General features: G+C 43.8%; 1 protein-coding gene across 2 annotated transcripts in view; it reads left to right on the forward strand.

Moving 5' to 3' along the window:
* pard3bb (par-3 family cell polarity regulator beta b) overlaps positions 1-19,150 on the forward strand; it is a 416,753-nt gene that overhangs the window by 82,614 nt on the left and 314,989 nt on the right. For both annotated transcript variants that reach the window (XM_063005444.1, XM_063005445.1), the window contains exon 4: positions 7,386-7,596. In XM_063005444.1, coding sequence (XP_062861514.1) covers positions 7,386-7,596 — 211 coding nt within the window. The remainder of the gene's footprint in view (positions 1-7,385; positions 7,597-19,150) is intronic.

Raw genomic sequence — 19,150 nt, forward strand, 5'->3', positions numbered from 1 at the left:
GAATTCGTCATTGGCGATTTCCTCAGCGGCTTAATGGCTTTATAAACGTTTACACATGATTTTTTTGTGCCTTTTTCGAGTGGGCGTCTCGTCTTATCATCTCCTGCTAGGTGGTCGGCATCCAGGTTGACGCAACAACCTACTAATCCTTTGACGGTCCAGCATGGTTTTCTATATATTTCTGCATTTTCTCTCGCTTTCTCCCGATGTACTGTAGCGTAGTCGATTTGTCTTCCGCTGCTATTGAACCCTGATTGTGTTTGAGGAGGGTATATTGCTGCTCACCAGGGTCCTTGCACAGCATTTGAAGACCCCACCCAGCAGACACGGTGGCCGATTTGTGTCTGCCGCAGGCACTGCCAATTGTGGCCACTAGATGGCGCCCAGCCTTCAGCTACAGTGAAACTCATTTGGAATCCGTCCCTCAGACACGGCCAATTGTGCCTGCTCTGTTGCCTGTACAGGTTGATAGGACAGCCTGAGATTTAAACCTGAGAGACTTGGATATGTGTGACGGGGTGTGTGTAGTCAATTTGTCTTCCGCTGCTGTGGATACCTGATTGCGTTTGAGGAGGGTACATTGCTGCTCTTGTGCCCTCCGACGTGTGCACAGTGGTAGCAGACCCCTTCTTTACGCTCGTGCTCTGCACAGGCCCCTCTATTTGCTATCCAGGGTCCTTGCACAGCGTTAGAAGACCCCACCCAGCAGACAAGGTGGCAAATTTGTGTCTGCTGGGCAAATGGGTGTTCAGAATCTCGGCGCTGGTGTGCTAGTGGAATAACCCACTACGCCACCTGGCCTTTTTGCTGCTGTGGATCCCTGATTGTGTTTGAGGAGGGTATATTGCTGCTCACCAGGGTTCTTGCACAGCGTTTGAAGACCCCACCCACATAGTCCGGTCATCCCACACAGCAGACACGGTGGCCAATTTGTGGGCTGCAGGCACTGTCAATTGTGGCCGCTAGATGGCGCCCAGCCGACCTGTAGCGGAGCCGTGATTCGAACCGGGGGTGTTCAGAATCTCGGCGCTGGTGTGCTAGCGGAATAACCCACTGCGCCACCTCTGACACGTGCGCGGTCATAGCGGACCCCATGCTTCTGCGCAGACACCTCTATCTGCTAATCAGGGTCCTTACACAGCGTTTGAACATGGTCCGGTCATCCCACCCTGCCCATTTGAAGGCTATTTGAAGACCCCATCCACTTATAAGTTTGGTCTTTCCCACTCACGAACTTGATGGCCAATTCTGTCTGCCAATTGTGCCAGCTAGGGGGCGCCCTGCTGACCGGTAGCGGAGCAGAGATTCGAACCACCCCGCTGTGCCACCTGGACACCCCCCCCCCCCCCTCTTTACGCTACCGTCTTATCTGCTTAATGGAGGCAGTTGTGTTATTGCGCTTGACAGGTTCTGATTCCCCTGTCAGATGTAATTTAAACCTCGCCACACCTGCGTGCCCGCCGTCCTCGCCGCGGCCCGTATAACCACATCCGCCCGCCCGAGCCTCCCTGCAGCTCTTACCTCGCCATCCGCGCTAATTAACACCTCCGCCGTGCGCAGAAATAACAGTCATTAAACACTCCGACAGGGCCGCGGCACTGCGGATATCGACGCGCCGGGTGTTTACGGATCCGTCCGCCGGCCGCGTCTTTAGATCCGTGATTCATAAAAAAAAGCACGTCTGGGCAGCGGTGGTTCACGCGGTCGAGTAAGACGTCACCGCTTAGCCTGTCTAGCGAACGATCCTGTTGATAACCGGCTATCGATCCAATTTCCCTGTCTGAGTGTGTTGTGTATCGGATATCTGTGGTGGCTCACAGGTGTGTGTGTGTGTGTGTGTGCTGGTCGCAGGTCCACTAGCCTGATGCTCGGGTAATTGAGCAGATTCAGCAGGTTCATTAATGTAAAGCGCATTAGCGGAGGTTTTTTTCAGGCGGCGGGTGACACAGGGTTCATGTACACGGCTTGTACAGTGATAAAATAGCGCCGAATCAAACGAGCCGGCCGCTACTCACGGCGAGCGCCTTTAATCACCCCGCTACACTCCGCGTCCTCATTATAGCCTGAAAAACCAAGCAGCTTTTACTTCGTTCTTTACTGTACGAGACCTGTAATGGTCAAGCTTACTTTGAGTCTAAATACAGCGGTACCTTAAAACTCCACATCAGTCGGTTCTGGGAGTGGCGTCGAGTTTTAAAGACGTTGAGTTTTAAGGTATTTTTCCCATAAGGATGTTTGGGAAACCTGTCAATGCGTCCGTGGTCCCGTGGAACTGCACATATTTTAGGCTCATGCAAAATAATCAGGTTGTTTTTAACACTTATACACTGAAAATAACACAAATATAATATAAACACACTGAAATACAATTAAAAACAGTTAAAAATCAATAGAAATACAGTAAAAGCTGCACTTTAACGTTAATTCTTTATTGTTTCCTTATGCTTCTTAATGGTGGAGACGCTTGATCTGGGAATACCGTGTTCCGTTCAGTACCGGCGCGTTCACGTTCACGGCTCTGCTGTGCCGTTATTTCCTTAACGTGACTTATTGTACTAAAACAACTAGGGATGTAACGATGCACCACAACACCGTTAATAACCGCTTCAAAAATGTCACGATTCAAATCAATTTCACATGTATAATGAATCGATATTCACTTTAAACAGCAGAGGGCGCTGGCGCTATTCATCTCGCCTGGTTGACATCACTGGCGCTGTACGCCTGGTTGCCAGATTCGGGGTTTTCCAGCCAAATTGGGCTTAATTCAAAGTTGTTCTGCATAGTTTGTACCTACCTCAGAAATAACAGCACAATAATAAGCACAAATACAGTATTTTATTTTCTATTTTAAGAGAAATTATAAAAGGAAACTTTGTCATCATTTGTCTTCAATTTCAGTTTTAAAAATTGGGAATAAAATCGTATTGTTACATCCCTAAAAACAACAAGTGAGGAATGTGATTAGTGGAGGAACTTATGAGCAGTAATAATGAAGAGAAGTTTAGTTCTCCTGTGTCGTTCTTTTACTACATTAAACCACGTTAAGCTTTATTTTCAACCAGAAGCGTTTTAGACTCCGGGAGAAGCTGATTCTGATTCTCACCATTTCTCAGAACCTCGATCTGTAACACAAGTTTAAAAGTAAAACGGGGAGGAGAATCCAGATAAACACAGATACATGTGGAGCTGTAACCCTGGATCTGACGCTTATTCCACAGAAACGCAGATTCAGCTCAGAATCACACTTTGATGTCGAGCGCTGAACAAAGCGACAGTCGATCACACGTCGAGGGTACAAATTTCTCGAGTTTCAAAGATTTCGAGTTTAGGGAACGTTGAGTTACAAGGTACCGCTGTGCTTGTTTGAGATGTATCTACTCTTTGGTTGGTGTGTTCAGCTCAGCAATATTGGTAGATGACACTCTGGTTGTAAGAAAACAGCTCTTCTAACCTGTATATCAACCATAAAACATAATAATTGTTTGTTGTTGGTATAGTCTCAAGAAACGAATGCCAAGTTCACACTACACGACTTTCCAAGTCATCGGGTCGCTGTACGGTTCACACTACACGACCGGATCTCTTGTAATCGGGAGTCTTTCAGGTCGGTGTGGCTTTCACACTACACGACTGATCGGCGATAGGGGGTCACACACTACACCATCTATCACCACCTGGAATCGCAGGCGAGCTTCTCTGGTCTCCCAAACTACGTTCTGTCACGAAAACAAGTTTGTGCGCTGATGTGCAGCGTAAATCAAGGAGGAAAAAATAAATGAATCTGAGTGGATTTGGCAACGTGAACAGCAGGGATTGTTCTATAGTGAGTTGGAGGTTGATAAATATATTTTTGCAATGCAGCGTGGGTGTTTTGTAGAGAACGATCAGGTCAGAAATACTGTATAACGTGTGTGTGCTGATGTATTCTGATATAAACTATATTACATTACGCCCCTGTCCCACCTTTTTACACTCCTCCCCTGCGTTTCCCCTCACCCCGTATCTTGCGTTCTCATTGGCTGTTCGACACCGCACTCATTGCCAGTCGTGCAACTCGGACCCAGATATTTGACATGCTAGATATCTCGCTTCGGTCGCCGAGTGCTCGCATCGAGTCGTTGAGTAGTTCACACACGGCGATTGAGAGCCGAGTTTAAACGTTATTTTCTCGGTGAGACCGTTAAAGGGTTAAACATCGTGTCTTTAAAGGCCGCTGCGCTCTGGTGTGAACAGAAGAAGAACTAATTCAGGGTTTAATCAGAGCAGTTTAGCTGCTTAATCCATCAGTCGGTACTGAGTACAGACTCAGTGTGGTGTAAGCACAAATGTAAATACGGCTTATTATTCCACTGTCTGAACCCGCTATACCAGCCCACTCTGTCCATCACTCACATTCTCTCTCTCTCGGTGCTGATTAATGACATTTGTACCTCTCCACGCTCTCTCCTCCCTGGCATCCTTCTTCTCGCCCACCTCTCTGAATAAATCACTGCTGTTTTATACTGATCATATCCTCGCCCTGCTCCTCCTGGCTCCATCTTTTACTAAAGGTGCTGGGAACGACACACGAGGTCCAGGATTGAAAACAGCTACAGCTTTTATCCAAATAGCACTTTGTAGTTCTACAATTACTGACTGTAGTCTATCTCTTTCTCTGCATGCTTTGTTTTAGCCCCCTTTCATGCTGTTCTTCAATGGTCAGGACCCCCACAGGACCGCCACAGAGCAGGTATTATTTAGGTGGTGGATCATTCTCAGCACTGCAGTGACACTGACATATGGTGGTGGTGTGTTAGTGTGTGTTGTGCTGGTATGAGTGGATCACTGTCACTGCTGGACTGAGAATCGTCCACCAACCAAAAATATCCAGCCAACAGCGCCCCGTGGGCAGCGTCCTGTGACCACTGATGAAGGTCTAGAAGATGACCGACTCAAACAGCAGCAATAGATGAGCGATCGTCTCTGACTTTACATCTACAAGGTGGACCGACTAGGTAGGAGTGTCTTATAGAGTGGACAGTGAGTGGACACGGTGTTTAAAAACTCCAGCAGCGCTGCTGTGTCTGATCCACTCATACCAGCACAACACACACTAACACACCACCACCATGTCAGTGTCACTGCAGTGCTGAGAATGATCCACCACCTAAATAATACCTGCTCTGTGGGGGTCCGGTGGGGGTCCTGACCTTTGAAGAACAGGGTGAAAGGGGGTAACAAAGCATGCAGAGAAACAGATGGACTACAGTCAGTAATTGTAGAACTACAACCTCAGTAGAGAGGATTCTAATAAGACCTGGAACTCATACGGCAGATTATTTAGACACACTACTTGGACAGCGATTATGTCAGCGCAGTTTTAGCTTACTAAGCTAACACAGTTAGCCTCAAATCATTGAAACTCAAACCGACTGGCTGAGGCGGCACAACCCGCTAGCACGCCAGCTAACGTCTCCCTCCGTGTACGGTTAACGGTTGAACTGTCCCTGACGAGCCCGAATTTACAAATAAACGACACCTATATAATTACACCTTTATACAGATTAAACCTTAATGAGAATTTATTTACATTTGATTAGAACTCTGTTGGTTGCTCCACTCGTTATTCAGTCAGATTATCACTCAGAATTATGGCGCCTCAGTGGGAGCATTTGAAAGTATCTTAAGAATTTAGATACGCCCTCTTCTCGGGAGTGTAGGATGACGTGAAATGCGTCTGTGTAGAGAGATCAGCAGGTTCTCAGACAGACCCGTAAAGCTGTTGCTGATTGAGCCCTCGAGAACGGAAGCGTTTTGTTTGATCGAGCAAAAACAGCATTTTTATACCAGCAGGTTGTTTTGATTAATCGTGCCGCGCTGTTGTTCGCGTCTCACGTCTCCAGCGTGACGCCATCAGCGCTGTAGTCTGTACGGTCCGGGTCAAACGCTGTGTAGATTCAGACGGACGGTCGGACGGACGGACGGACGGACGGCTGGCTGACTGCTGAAGATAATGAATGAATGCAGAGGGAGAGTGTAAGTGGAGGAGTGTGTTATGATTGCGCGTGTGCATGAAGCAGAGGTTGTTAAATGAAGATGAAGATGGCAGGATAATGAATTGATGGTCTGCCGACTGCTTTTGTCATTAGGCTTCTCGCTTTTTCTCCTCTCTGTCTCTCATTTTCTCTGCTGCTCTCACTTCATCACTTTCCTTTGCTCGTGTGTTTGTTTGTTCTCGTGGGAAGCTTCTGGCTTCGCTGGTAAATTCGACATCCTGTGAATAGCTGTGTAGATATTTTATATACACAGTGATTCCCAATTTCTTCTACTTTTGCGACTTAAGGCCTCCGCATACGTCCTGCGAAACTAAGCTGGCGAGCTTACAAGCTGGCGTACTTTCAGCGGTTTGGTTTTGCCTGTCGCGTCTGCTCCACAGCTGCAGGTGGCGCTGTGACACTTATGATGTTAAGTTCCACGACTACTGAAAAACGATGATCACACTTATGGCGACATGCGAGGTAATAGAAGCGAGTAAACTAATTAAAAAATTGGAATCTCTACCAAGAGTCTCTACGATTTCTCTCCATGAGTTTATAACAGTCTAAGTGTCTTCATAATCTCTCAGCATAACTAAGCCAATCAGAGTGCTTGATACTGAGATGTCGTTCAGTCTTGTAACTCGTGCTGTATGTTATGGTCCTGAAGTTTTCATACTCGGATTAAAAGTTATTGTTTGTAAACCGGACTGATCCTCGACTCGCACACCATATAAACAGTAAAATTCTACAGTAATGAACGCAGCTCTGCTCCCACCGCCTCGTGAAACGCTCGCATCGCAGACATTACACGTCACTGTCGGACTCGTTTCACTTTCCAATTTAAAGTATTTCCACACAGCGGACATGCTGACGTAAAACGAAGGATCGGGATCACGATCGGCCTTAGTAAAGCCGATTCCGATCAGTTAAAAAATGTCTTGATCGGCCCAGATTCCGATCTTTGAGATCGGATCGGGACATCCCTACTAAAGTTATTGAGTTTAATGAAGGAAAAAAAAATGCTGTTCAGCCCTTCCTGGCCCTGTGTGAAAAAGAAAGTGCCCCCTAGCCACTAAATTAACCAGTTAACCAAATTCAATCGACGGTGAACTGGAGATACAAAATTGTCCATGACTGTGTTTGATATAAATGTGTGGACTGATGAATCTTGTGTAATGAGTGCCTATAGTTCCTGTCATGAACGTAACCAAAGTGTAAAACATGACGTTACAATCCTAATAAAACAAAACAAACATGGGTGTGGGTGGTACGGCGGCTCGGTGGGCGGCACTGTCGCCTCACAGCAAGCGGTGTTTTTTGTACTAAATGTTTTTTTTCCTCCCCCCTCCGCTCTCTCTCTTCTAGCTGATTGCGGTTTATGAGGAACATGAGGCCCAGCAGAGGGGGGCGGTGAGTCCCGGGAACAGCAGCCTCAGCGGCGTGGTTGTTACCTGTAACGGCGGCGGCGGCGGCGCTTCAGGTCACATGAACCCCGAGCCCTTCGACGCCGAACTGGCCTGTTTCCAGCCAATCAGAGGAGGCGAAATCGAAGTCAACTGCTCCGTCCTCAAATCAAGTAGGTTTTATTTCTCATTCAGCCCACAGTGTGATTTATAAACCTTTATATAGTAGTTTATATACACCGATCAGCCATAACATTAAAACCACCTCCTCGTTTCTACACTCACTGTCCATTTTATCAGCTCCACTTACCATATAGAAGCACTTTGTAGTTCTACAATTACTAACTGTAGTCAATCTGTTTCTCTGCATGCTTTGTTAGCCCCCTTTCACCCTGTTCTTCAATGGTCAGGACCACCACAGGACCCCCACAGAGCAGGTATTATTTAGGTGGTGAATGATTCTCAGCACTGCAGTGACACTGACATGGTGCTGGTGTGTTAGTGTGTGTTGTGCTGGTATGAGTGGATCAGACACAGCAGCGCTGCTGGAGTTTTTAAACACCGTGTCCACTCACTGTCCACTCTATTAGACACTCCTACCTAGTCGGTCCACCTTGTAGATGTGAAGTCAGAGACGATCGCTCATCTATTGCTGCTCTTTGAGTCGGTCATCTTCTAGACCTTCATCAGTGGTCACAGGACATTTTTGGTTGGTGGACTATTCTCAGTCCAGCAGTGACAGTGAGGTGTTTAAGAACTCGTACCAGCACAACACACACTAACACACCACCACCATGTCAGTGTCACTGCAGTGCTGAGAATGATCCACCACCTAAATAATACCTGCTCTGTGGTGGTCCTGTGGAGGTCCTGACCATTGAAGAACAGCATGAAAGGGGGTAACAAAGCATGCAGAGAAACAAATGGACTACAGTCAGTAATTGTAGAACTACAAAGTGCTTCTGTATGGTAAGTGGAGCTGATTGGACTCTCATAGCTTGATGCATTTCTTGGCTCCGTCTGTGCCGATTCCTCCGAGTCCGATGGTCGAGATTTGAAATCCCGTCGGCGTTTCAGCCTCACGCTGGAGTCTCGTTTATAAGCGGCGTGTTTAGCGGACGTCTTTGACCGGCTCTTTGTTCAGAAGTTAATGAGGGATGTAATGGCACACTCTCATTGCTTTAAAGTTTGGAGGATAATGAGATCTGTAATAGAAAGAACACAGCAGCGTGTTGGGATGTAAACGCACCCACTCGCTCATCATGTCCCACACCCCACCAGTGGAATTGTGTCGCGCTCCGATTTGTTTTACCGTCGTGTCGGGGTAAATGTACTGTCCGCATCATCCTGTCGCAGCATCTGGGACACGGTGTATAATAACTAATCAGGATTTTTACAGGCGTGGACCGGAATATCCTAACTGACTGTCCCAGGTATCTACAGGAGCTGCAAAGACTCGCTTTTCCCCAAACCATGATAGAAATCTTCACCAAACTCAAAATATGTAATATATAATAAGCTCGTACCTAATTCACGGTCGTGAAAATTGCGTCATGAACCGAGTGAGCTATTATTATTATTATTATTATTATTAATATTATTTGTATTGTTATTATCATTAGTTTTATTTTTATTGATATTATTTATTTATTATTATTTTTTTTAATAACAATATTTTACTTATTATTATTTTTTAGTTTTTTTTTTGTTTTAATAATATTAATATTTTTATTGAATTTAATTGAATTATTATTTTATTATTTATTAGTATTTTTTTTTATTATTTATTATGTTTTCTTTGAATGTTACCAATGTGTTGACATGGCATTTGTTGTAGCTAGTACAGTTTAGCCTAGTGGTTAAGGTGTACTGCTCTAGTAATCAAAGAGTTGCTGGCTCAAGCCCCACCACTGCCAGGAAACCACTGTTGGGCCCTTGAGCAAGGCCCTTAACCCTCAACAGTATACATTCACAGTACTGTAAGTCACTTTGAATCTGCTTTACACATGAGCGATATTATTGACCAGCACGAACATCCTGTGGCTGAAAATCGTCAGATCATTGAAGTGACTTCATTTCTTTACGTTATTTTTTATTATCTCGGCTCTGCTGATGTACTTTCCAGTTCTGAGCTTTAAAACCTGACGCCTGCCTTATAAATCTTCTCCCGGATGCGAAAACCATGCGGTGGCATTCCTCAGCGCTCGTGTGTGGGAGGCGTGACGTGCTGGGTAGTGAAGTTCAGACGTGGAGAAGGTGAATCGTGTGTGTGTTCAGGTTTGGCAGTAGAAGCTCTCCTCGTGTTTCAGGTTTCATCGTGGTGGCAGACGGGCGCTTGTGTTCGGGTTTAATGTGCGCTGGTGAAGCTTTTCCTGCGAGCCTGGCATTCCTGAGGCCCGCTCCAGTTTCCACATTCCGGCATCAAAGCTGAGGTGTCGGCTGAGTCGTTTTCTTTTCTTCTCTTTCATTTGTCATGGCTGTAAATATGTGGTTTGTCACGCCTGCACAGTCTCACATCCGTCTACCAACGTGGAGGATTTTAAAGTTCCTGTAAAGTTTCAGTGGGCAGTAGTGGGCAGTAGTGGGCAGTGCTAGATCAGACGGTTAAGGTACTGGTCTGGTCATCAGTTGCTCATTGGTTAAAGCTCCAACACTGTCAGGGTTTTTACTATTGGACCCCTGAGCAGGGCAAGTGGAAATGTAGCTCTGTAACATTCTCACTAAAAATAAAAAGTGAATTATTTTAATTATTATTATTTATTATTATTATTATTTGTATTGTTATTATTATTTTTATTTATGTTTTTATTTTTATTATTTTAATTGTGTTAATATACTTATTATTTTATTATTTGTATCATTAATAACAGTATTTTTATTATTAATATTTTATTTTTATTATTATTCTTATTTTTAATTTTATTCTTATTTTATTTTTATTATTATTAATTATGAAAATAATAATTATTATTAATAATTATTGTTTTTTGTTTTGTCATTAGTTTTATTTCTATTTTGATTTTTCTTTGTTTTGTTATTTTATGATTAGTATTAATGATATTATTATTTTATTATTTTTATTATTTTTTATAATTAACATTTTTATTTATTTATTATTATTATTATGTTTATTATATTATTTTTTTATTTTATTATTATAATTAACATTTTGTATTAGTTTTTTTATTTTATTTTTATTATTTTATTATTATAATTATAATTATTATTTTTATTTTTTTAATTTTATTATTTTATTATTTCTGTTTTATTATTATAATTATCATTATTTTTTTATTTTTTACTTTTATTATTATTATTATTTTTTTTTATTAACATTATTATTTTATTATTATATTTTACTATTTTTATTAATATTATTATTTAAAAAAAAAAATTTTTTTTTATTATTATTAATATGATTTCATCTTCCTCACGTTTTATCCTTGTCAAATTAGCGTCCGATCCAGTTCCGATAAGCATCTACAGAGACATGATGGGGAAGGTTAAAGCCCTGTTACCGTCCAGTGTTCCTGACATGACCGTGCTATTTCTGTCCGGGTTTGGGACAAGCATTGAGAGTGGGTCGTCCCACCCTGGACCCCCAGAACATACAGACTTTTTTAATTGATGTGCTGGTATTTTCCCAGCATGCCTCTCAGGTCCAGCCCACTGATCCACGCTCACTAAGTGGATTATCACTCCGGTGTGAGCGAGTGCTCAGTGTCTAGTCATTCGGAAACTGCCGGAATTTGCGTCTCTGCAGTCCCGGCACATCCCGGCGTTCTCTCCCTTCATTAAACTCTATGATGACCTGTGAAATGTCTGATATGAAACCAGCGCTCCAGTACTATTTTATGCTTTACTGCCTGCTTTTATTACTTTGGTTAATTCAGAAACTAGAGAGCCAGAAAAATCAATTTCAGCTTTTTTGAAGAGACTTCTGGTTGTGGCTCGGCTGGAATGGAAGTTTCAGTGTAGTAATTGAAAGAAGGGAAATAATATAGAAATCAAAACTATTTTCTAAATGACGTGGTTATAGGAGCGTGTTGGTGCTTTTGGGTGCGCTGTAGTAACTCATGTTAAGAGGTGGGCAGTGCTGGTGCTGTAACACGTGTAGAGCTTAGTAAGAAAATGAAATGAATGTAATTCTACATTATAGCTGCGCTGATCAATGATATTAATAATAATTCGATTTTAAAGGAAATCTTTTGGTCAGTGCTTCATCGTAGCTATTTTCTTTTTTTTTTAAATAACACTGCTGAGATTCGAACCCAGATCATACGGTGGTGGGCTAACGTTATAGATCGCTGCACCACCTGAGTGCCTTGTTAAAAGCTTTAAATCACAAACTCATCCTAACGATATTAAGTGGACAGTGGAGGCCTGGTGGGTAGAAAGGTTAAAAGTTTGAATCCCAGCTTGAGCAAGGCCCTTAACCCTGAGGCGCCGTACAATGCCTGACCCCGTGCTCTGACCCCAGCTTCCAAACAAGTTGGGGTGGGGCACGGTGGCTTAGTGGGTAGCCCTTCGCCTCACAGCAAGGAGGTCCCGGGTTCGATCCCCAGGTGGGGCGGTCCGGGTCCTTTCTGTGTAGAGTTTGCATGTTCTCCCCGTGTCCGTGTGGGTTTACTTCGGGTGCTCGGGTATTTATCCTAATAAATAAACAATAAACAAACTTCACATCTTAGTACAGTGAGAATCAAAACGGGGCCTCTGTACCTCTGCCTATAACTTTGGCAAATGTTGATTCATCATTTATTCATTTATTCATTTATTATTGTTTTATTACCGCTTTATTCTGCTCAGGATCGCGGTGGGTGCAATTCACTGGAGGAAAGGATCACTCCACCTGGGAATCGAACCCAGGACCTTCTCGCAGCGAGACAAAAGTGCTACCCACTGAGCCATCGTGTCGCCCAACTGTTGATCAATTTTGCAAAATTCTTTCTCTGTTTCATTTAGAATTAAATTTCTGAAACAAATAAGTTAATAGGCTACAACTGCCACCAGGTTAAGGTACTGAATTAGTCATCTAAAAGGTTGCTGGTTCAAGCTCCACCACTGCCAGTTTGCTGCTGTTGGACCCTTGAGCAAGGCTCATAAAGGCCTAAATTGCTCACTGCTCACACTTTGGATAACTGTGTCTGCTAAATGCTGAATATGTAAATGATATTGCTCATCACGCCTTAAGTGTGTAGCTGCAATTCCTTGGGAAATGATGGTTTTCACAATTATGTTTTCATATTAACAATACCCCAGCTGTCTGGTTTCAAATAAGATATAATTTCACGGACCGGGGGGATTTAAAAAAGAATAAATATACTACTCACGAATGAGCTATTTCACTGCAACGAGACGCTGCTCCCATCTAGGTGTGATTGAAGACAATAACACCCATAAATAGCAGTGTTTTCATTGCTGATGTAGCGATCTCTAATTATTTATTCTTTCTTTGCGGCCCGGTAATAAATGACCCACGGACCGGTACCGGTCAGCGGGCCCGGTGATTGGGGAGCACTGCAATACACGACAGCTCTAACTCAACACTGATCTATTTTTGCAATTTCAAATCACAATGTTTGTGTAAAATAATTTTGATCAGCTTTTGCCAGTTATGGGCAAAGATGCAAAAAAAAAAAAAAAATCCCTTTAAACATGAAGCAATTAGTTAAATGGTTTATGATGCGATTAATAACGTCCTAAAAAAGATTGCTTCCACCAGAAGCTAATCCATCACGCCGGGCCGCTTCACTCCTTTAGCCGCAGGGGTGTGTCGGGGCAGCGACTCTTCCCTCCCTCTCTGTGTGGGATGATTGGAATGTATTGATCTCCGAATCGCTGCTTTCCTACTCCGGGGGAATAGAGGGGTGTTATCAGCAGCTCCCACCGGGCAAGTCACTAATGGGGCGGGATCACCTTTAGGGATGTGATTCTGCAAACATACACACGGCACGGCACACCCCACCACAACCCACCCCACCCCACCACGGCACAGCCTCGGTCCAGCATCACCGCTACAGAAATACAGGTGGTTAGAAAACCGAAACTGGATCAATACCCGGCTCTGTTTGCTGTAGAGGTTTGGTTTTAATTAGCGCCGGATTCCCCCCGCGGCTTTTTCTTCTTAAATCAGAACCAACCGCGGATTGGACAGAATTGTCGCATTAAAATGAAGGTGGACGATTATATTATGGGAAGTCATTCATTGTCTGAGCAGAACATTCAGCATAACGGACAATTTCTGTAACTGCTTAGAATGCAACACTGTCCACCGAGTCTCAACCCTGAAGGAAGAAAATATAATATTCATGTCACAGACACCTAAAGTCTTAGTTTATTAGTTTACCAGCAGTAATGCGATTTTACATCATCCGGAATTTACCTCACGACTCCTACAGATCGGTCTCATGATAACATTAAAACCACCTCCTTGTTTCTACACTCACTGTCCATGTTATCAGCTCCACTTACCATATAGAAGCACTTTGTAGTTCTACAATTACTGACTGTAGTCCATCTATTTTTCTGCATGCTTTGTTAGCCACCTTTCATGCTGTTCTTCAATGGTCAGGACCCCCACAGGACCCCCACAGAGCAGGTATTATTTGGGTGGTGGATCATTCTCAGCACTGCAGTGACACTGACATGGTGGTGTTAGTGTTAGTGTGTGTTGTGCTGGTATGAGTGGATCAGACACAGCAGCGCTGCTGGAGTTTTTAAACACCTCACTGTCACTGCTGGACTGAGAATAGTCCACCAGCCAACTGTGCGCCCTGTGTGCAGCGTCCCGTGAGCACTGATGAAGGTCTAGAAGATGACCGACTCAAACAGCAGCAATAGATGAGCGATCGTCTCTGACTTTACATCTACAAGGTGGACCGACTAGGTAGGAGTGTCTAATAGAGTGGACAGTGAGTGGACACGGTATTTAAAAACTCCAGCAGCACTGCTGTGTCTGATCCACTCATACCAGCACAACACACACTAACACACCACCACCATGTCAGTGTCACTGCAGTGCTGAGAATGATCCACCACCTAAATAATACCTGCTCTGTGGTGGTCCTGTGGGGGTCCTGACCATTGAAGAACAGGGTGAAAGCAGGTTAAAAAGATATGTAAAGAAACAGATGGACTACAGTCAGTAATTGTATAACTACAAAGGGCTTCTATATGGTAAATGGAGCTGATAAAATGGACAGTGAGTGTAGAAACAAGGAGGTGGTTTTAATGTTATGGCTGATCGGTGTATGAGCAGTAATAATATAGAGAAGTTTAGTGCTCCTGTGTCGTTCTTTTAATACATTAAACCAGAAAAACACAGATACACGTGGAGCTTTCAGACTGGATCTGATGGTTATTCCACACTAATGCAGATTCGTCTCATATTCACACTTTGTCGACGTTTTATCGCATTGCTTAAGCCATAGTGCCTTAGGTCTGAAACTCAAGTTTCCCTCCCACCTTCTAACGATGGATTGACTGCTTGAAATTGCTCTGGACTCGAGTGTGAGTAAGTAAAAGTTTGAATGCCCAGTGTTGACGATAAGCTGCTGACGTACCTGACCCTAATTGGAATAAAGCAGCCTTTAAAGCTGAAAGAACACAAATGGATTCATTTAAACTAATATGGTGGAACCCCAGCAACATTTGAGGTATTCATTGTTCCCTGCTCTCACCGCTGGTGTCCTTAACCTCGGCGTATCTGTGCTGCTCTAAGCCAGAAGGTAACGTGTCCCTCAGGAGCCGCCGGAGCAGCGAGGCACTGAATTACCCTTGACACGCTGAACCCGTCGCCCTCGACTCTTTCCGTCTCTGCTCTGCGTCACGACCTCGGAGTCCGCCGAGGATTCTCCCCGTGTAAACACCCCTGCAGGAGAACGCATGCTGTCGACCAGCTGATGAGGCAGAGAGAACGAAACCAAGACTGCGAAACAAGTCAAGCATGTAAGCACAGACAAAAACACCAGCCAGAAGAAAGGAAGACGAGCAGAGAAGCGCGGGGAGGACAAGAAGAGTCGAGATTAGAAAGAACGACGGCGAGAGGCCCCGGCGGAGTGAACCGAGAGGACATCGATCGCGGCCCGTTGATCGAGGCTGAGAGATGAAGGAGAGGAGAGGAAGCGGTGGTTTAGCTCAGTAAGCTCTGACCGGCCGAGCGTGTCTGGTTTCTCTCACCTGAAGCCGTGTAGACATGCTGGCCGTTAGATCTGGACGTGTGAGGAAGCCTCAGAGACAGGTTCTCTCCCGCACGGCCAGATCTGCTCGCTTTCATCACGCCTGACATACTTATGAAATGCGCCAGGACAGAACCTTAACCCGCCGTACTGTACCAGCGTGTCTGTTTGAGGAATCACAGATTCACACAGCGCTGACCCGGCTTCTGTAGTTCCCCAAACCGAAGAACTTGTTTTATTAGATGTGAGGATACGTTCACATGATACGTCATGGCAGAACCGCTGTTGTGCCTCATACCTTGAGTGTCGTGCACTGTGCCCGCTATGTTACTGTTTTTAAATCGGTAAATAAAGACTTACTGATGTGACACTCGATTCCAGTCGACCTGCATCAGTGCTCTCTGTTACATGTGAAGTCGCAGGTTGCCAATGTGGTATTACTGAATGTAGCCCATATGTTTCTGCAAAACATTTCACCCCCCTACATGAATCAACATGAAAATAACACATACACCGATCAGCCATAACATTAAAACCACCTCCTTGTTTCTTCACTCACTGTCCATTTTATCAGCTCCACTTACCATATAGAAGCACTTTGTAGTTCTACAATTACTGACTGTAGTCCATCTGTTTCTCTTCTCACCACAGGACCACCACAGAGCAGGTATTATTTAGGTGGTGGATGATTCATTCACCACATGGTGGTGGTGTGTTAGTGTGTGTTGTGCTGGTATGAGTGGATCAGACACAGCAGCCCGTGTCCACTCACTGTCCACTCTATTAGACACTCCTACCTAGTCGGTCCACCTTGTAGATGTAAAGTCAGAGACGAACGCTCATCTATTGCTGCCGTTTGAGTCGGTCATCTTCTAGACCTTCATCAGTGGTCACAGGTTGGTGGACTTTTCTCAGTCCAGCAGTGACAGTGAGGTGTTAATAAACTCCATCAGCACTGCTGTGTCTGATCCACTTATACCAACACTAACACACACTAACACAGCACCACCATGTCACTGCAGTGCTGAGAATGATCCACCACCTAAATAATACCTGCTCTGTGGTGGTCACAGAGAAACAGATGGACTACAGTCAGTAATTGTAGAACTACAAAGTGCTTAAGTGAGTGTAGAAACAAGGAGGTGGTTTTAATGTTATGGCTGATCGGTGTATATACAGTAGTGTTCAAAAAAATAGCAGTGATTTTAAAAAAGTGAATAAAGCACAAAATCATTATAATAACTTTTATTTCCATAAATGCAAACGCACTGAAAATACTACACTTTCAATTCTAAATCAAAACATTAACTAAATTTAGCCAGTTTGTGTTCATCATTTACAGAAAATTAAGAAAAATGAATATTAGGCTGTTCAAAATAATAGCAGTGCAGCATTTTTCTTTAAAAACTCAAAAAAAATTATCTATAAACTGAAAATATTTAAGGTTTCACTTTACTTTAAATTACTGAACTAATATTTAGTGGCATAACAATTGTTTCCGAGATCTGTGTTGCATGGAGTCGACCAACTTCTGGCACCTCTGAACAGGTATTCCAGTCCAGGATGATTAGACGACATTCCACAGTTCTTCTGCAATTTTGGGTTTTGCCTCAAAGACGCTTCAGACGTCAGCCCACAAGTTCTCTGTGGGATTGAAGTCAGGGGATTGTGCTGGCCACTCTATTACCTCGATCTTGTTTGTCTGTAACCAAGATGTTTTGGGTCATTGTCGAAGAAGAAATGCCCTTAAAATAGGTGTTTCAACATGACATAGGGCAACATGATCTCCTCAAGTATTCTGATATATTTAAACTGATCCATGATTTCTCGTATGTGATAAATAGGCGTAACACCATGGTATAAAAAACATCCCATATCATCATTTTGTACCACCGTGCTTTACTGTCTTTACAGTGAACTTTGGCTTGAATTCAGTGCTCGAGGGTCATCTGACATACTGTCTACGGCCACTAGACCCAAAAAGAACAATTTTGCTTTCATCAGTCCACAAAATGTTGAGCCATTTCTCTTTGGACCGGTCAATGAGTTCTTTGGGAAATCTGAACCCATTCAGGACACGTCTTTTTCTTAACAACGGGACTTTGCAAGGAGTTCTTGCTGGTAAATTGGCTTCACTTAATCATCTTCTGTACTCACTGGGAACTTCAGATGTTCCTTGATCTTTCTGGAGGTGATCACTGGCTGAACCTTTGCCATTCTGGCTATTCTTTGATCCATTCGAACAGTAGTTCCACGCTTCCTTCTGCATCTTTCAGGTTTTGGTTGTCACTTTAAGGCATTTGAGATCATTTTAGCTGAGCAGCCAATAATTTGCTGCACTTCTCTGTATGTTTTTCCCTCTAAAATCAACTTTTTAATCAAAGTACGCTGTTCATCAGAACAATGTCTGGAACAACCCATTTTACCCAGTATTTCAGAAGGAAATGTGCTACGACCAACCTGTGCAACATTTGCCCCCCTCCTAAATTAAATAAGGGCCAAAATTGACACCCGTTCTTCTGCAGAATGAATGACTTCACCAATTGAACTCCTCACTGCTATTATTTTGAACAACCCCCTTTCAATCAATGCTTCGATTACTCAGAATGAGTGGGATGCATGTTTTAATTGTTGGGTTTGTTTTGTTTTCAATACTCTATTACACTTTCAAGTAAATTTTTTGCTATGTAGAAATAGCATTTCTACTAAAAACTTTGATTTATCAAGTTAATGGTGTTGGACTGCTATTATTTTGAACACCACTATAGCCTATCCATTAAACCTCAAAGGTTGATCTCTCATCTTTTGTCTCGTACTCTCTCTGTCTCTATAAGAGCTGATTAAAAGCAGCATTGATTTTCCATTCATGACTCGAGGTTTAAATGCATCCCGGGTGCTCTTTGAATACTGATCAATATTTGACCTTACCAATATTTCTGACACACAGACATCCTGTATACATTCGGAGGAACACCCCGGGGAGCCCATTTAATGTTTCATGAGTTATGACTGCAGTCTGTCACCCTACTTTCCTTTCATAAGTCGCCCTCATGGTCTTCATAAGCGGCGGCCTGTTAAATCTTCTCAAGGTCAGCGTCGCAGATATGAAATATCAAATATTAAAGATTTTTGGGACGTCATCATATTAGGCTCCGAAACCTTCCCGATCTTTAACCGTTCGGTTAATATTCAGTCGTGCATGCAGGTAAAGGTGGGAAAAAGAACCAGATGAAAAATGAGACAGATTTAAAGCAACGTCTCAGGGACACCGTGTAAGTTATAGAGACTGAAGCCGACGCTGTGGCAGCCAGAGAGCGGACGGGCGAGGCCAGGGTGTGCTAAAGAGCCAGATGGATGGAGCCACAGACAGATAGTCTGATGAGTAAAGACCCCCAGAGCTGCAGTTTTATCCCGCAGAGCGCCGCGTCCTCAGAGTTACGCTTCATCTTCGCAATCTCTCAGCCAGGATCCACACTCATCAACCGCCTGACACTCCATCCGTTAGAAACCACTCTAATGGTTCCTGATGAATTGGGAGCAGAGGAGCAGG

This window comes from Trichomycterus rosablanca, chromosome 12 (genome assembly GCF_030014385.1).
Source record: "Trichomycterus rosablanca isolate fTriRos1 chromosome 12, fTriRos1.hap1, whole genome shotgun sequence".
In the NCBI taxonomy this organism is placed as follows: Eukaryota; Metazoa; Chordata; class Actinopteri; order Siluriformes; family Trichomycteridae; genus Trichomycterus; species Trichomycterus rosablanca.